This window comes from Thalia democratica, chromosome 5 (assembly GCF_965202585.1).
Source record: "Thalia democratica chromosome 5, ktThaDemo2.hap1.1, whole genome shotgun sequence".
Taxonomy (NCBI): domain Eukaryota; kingdom Metazoa; phylum Chordata; class Thaliacea; order Salpida; family Salpidae; genus Thalia; species Thalia democratica.
The window spans coordinates 55,953,751-55,956,571 of NC_139169.1; the positions used below are offsets into that span (position 1 = coordinate 55,953,751).

The 2,821-nt window shown below is 25.9% G+C and overlaps 1 protein-coding gene across 1 annotated transcript; it reads right to left on the reverse strand.

Annotated features, from left to right (window-relative positions):
- Positions 1-255: 255 nt before the first annotated feature.
- On the reverse strand, positions 256-1,302 carry LOC145837166 (triosephosphate isomerase A-like). Its single transcript, XM_082944934.1, has one exon. It carries the CDS (start codon positions 1,288-1,290, stop codon positions 514-516), a length of 777 nt encoding a protein of 258 aa, XP_082801060.1. The 5' UTR covers positions 1,291-1,302; the 3' UTR covers positions 256-513.
- Positions 1,303-2,821: the final 1,519 nt, after the last annotated feature.

Genomic DNA, 2,821 nt, shown 5'->3' on the forward strand with positions numbered 1-2,821 from the left:
TAAGAAAAAATCTATTTTTACCCTAAAAACTAACTCTAAAAACTAAAGTTTAAGCTTTTTTATAATTTTGAACCAGAATTTTGTAGTATTAACTTGACATTACTTCTACATATTTTTAGTCACTCTTTGTAAACGTAAATTATTGATAAAAAATTGTAGTATTGTTTTATTTAGTTGTTAGTTATAGTAGATAATGAAAGACTTACTTGGATTTTAGTAGCTGCTACATTAATATTCATAGCTTTTATTTATAACCTTAAAGAAATAAAAACTATTTAAAAGAGAAAAAAATTTATTAACTTCATGAGTAATAGTAAAATCCTATAAGAATATAGCTATGATGCTTTTGTATATGAAAGTCACAAATTTTAAGAAATACAAGTACTTGAAGGAAACTTTAAAAGTCATAATTAAATTATAAGTAAACTAGTTCAATATTGAAGCATGCATTATTCAATTACTTATTAAAAAGTTCACTAAATATTCGGAGAAGAGCTCTGTTTCTAGATACATCTAGTTATCATTGGACGCAATTATGTCTTTGAACTCTGGTTTAAGTGAAGCTCCTCCAACAAGAAATCCATCAATGTCAGGTTGACAAGCAAGATTAGTACAATTTTTTCCATTTACAGAGCCACCATAAATAATCCTTACACTATTGCCTACTTTCTCAGAAACATTTTCCTTCATCCACTGACGAATATCAGCATGGGTTTCTTGAGCCTGTTCAGGTGTTGCAACTTTTCCAGTACCAATTGCCCAAACAGGCTCATATGCTACTACTACATTTTCCCAGTTTCCTTCAAGTGTTTGTCCTTCAACTGGATTACATGCTTGTTTAATAAACTTCATTTGTTCAAAAACAACATCTTTCGTCTTGCCATTCTCACGGTGCTCAAGCTTTTCTCCAATGCAAGCAATCACCTTTAATCCAGAGCTCAAAGCGTGCTGAATTTTTTCAGCAAGAAGTTGATCTGATTCCCCAAATACATTTCTTCTTTCTGAATGACCTATGATAACCCAACTGATTCCAATGTCTTTGATCATCTTAGGGCTGATTTCACCAGTGTAGGCTCCCTTTTCTACTTTGTAGCAGTTCTGTGCAGCAACATGAACTTGGCTTTTAATGTTTTCATGACAGTATTGAAGGTAAATTGTAGGAGGAGCTACTACAACATCCACATTTGCGTTTGAAACTTGGTTGAGATTCTCCATTATTACATTGAGAGACTGTTTGTCTCCATTCATTTTGAAGTTGCCTCCAACAAAAAACTTTCTTGCACCTGACATGATTTATTTAACTTAGCTGTAAAATTTTATTAAAATATTAATTATAAATATATGTTATAGATGAAAAAATTATACACCAGAACTAAAATACTCATAAACATCAAGTTTTGCAAACAAAAGTTTAGTTTTTTTCAACTCAGATATGGAATTTATTCTTATAAACTAGTCACTATTATAACAAAGAGTGTTTCATAAGATTATTTATTAATCAAATACCTAAAATCATCATAACATTAGAATTAAAACTCACAAAAGTATAAAATGTATTGGAAATTAGTTAAGAATATCTAAATACTTAAATAACTGTTCAAAATATAGTTTTAATTGTTTGCTAACAAAAGATCCTAGTAAAGTAACTTCACTGGAATATAAATAAAAATAAAATAAATAAAAATAAAATAAATTAAAATAAATAAAATAAAAATAAAATTTTATTTTATATAAATACTTAAATATTAATTGTTCTTAGATAACTAGTAAATAATTGTATACATTAAATCTTGTATCATCTTTGTTTACTTACAACTTCTTGGAAGCTAATTGTTAATTCAAACAATAGTTATTTGACTTATTAGTTTAAAGCAGCTGTTCTTAACTTAAGGTAAATTTACCCTTGGGGATTATTTTACTTGTTTTAGGGAGTAAATTTTCACGAGCATAAAGTTATTGTTATAGGAAAATTTATTAATTTTTCAAAAAACATAAAACTTTAATGTCAATTATTTTCCTTATCTTAAAAGCTATCTAAAATTTTTTTTTTATTTTAGAGAACGCACCTTTGCCTTTAATTTAAAAAAAAAATTATTTAATTTGGGGTTGGAATTTTTTCATGGGGTCCCTCCAAAAATAAAGGTTTTTTTTCGTTTTTTTTTCATCAAATGGTATTAGAACCAAAAATAAATATTTTTTTTTAATTTTTTTTTTTGATTTCCCTTAGTTTGCATGTTATAAAAACTCGTAAATAGTAATTTTATAAATAATGTTAATATCTTTTACGATTTGGCCCAAAATCAAAATGTAGTATATTACACTATCATTTGCCTTGGCCATTTCCTAGATAAAAAATTGATAAAAGGAAAAAAAAAGTTAATAAGAATGTGAATTACATCAAACTAAATTAAAATAAAATAATTTAATTAAATTTGTTGTATATTCACATTCTTATTAACTTTTTAAAAGCTTACAAAAAAATCAATTTAGTCAAAACTTTAAAAAGTACTAATCAATTTTAAATACCTATATTAATCAAAATAACTAAAAATTGACTTAATAAAAACAAAATTTTTAATGAAATAAAAAAATTAAGCCTAAAATTCTAAATCTAACCTGAGATTTAGGAAAAACGTCAGAACTACTAATAGTTTTGCAAAAAAACTAGCCTTGAATAGCCAGGCTCTTTAGTATATTTTTGTGCAAAATTCTATATACAGTTAACATTTTTAAACTTCCACGTTTTTTGGCACCCCTGTTAGTAGTTTAAAGCTTGTAACATTAAATTTATCAATTTTAACTTATTAACTACTAAACTTAT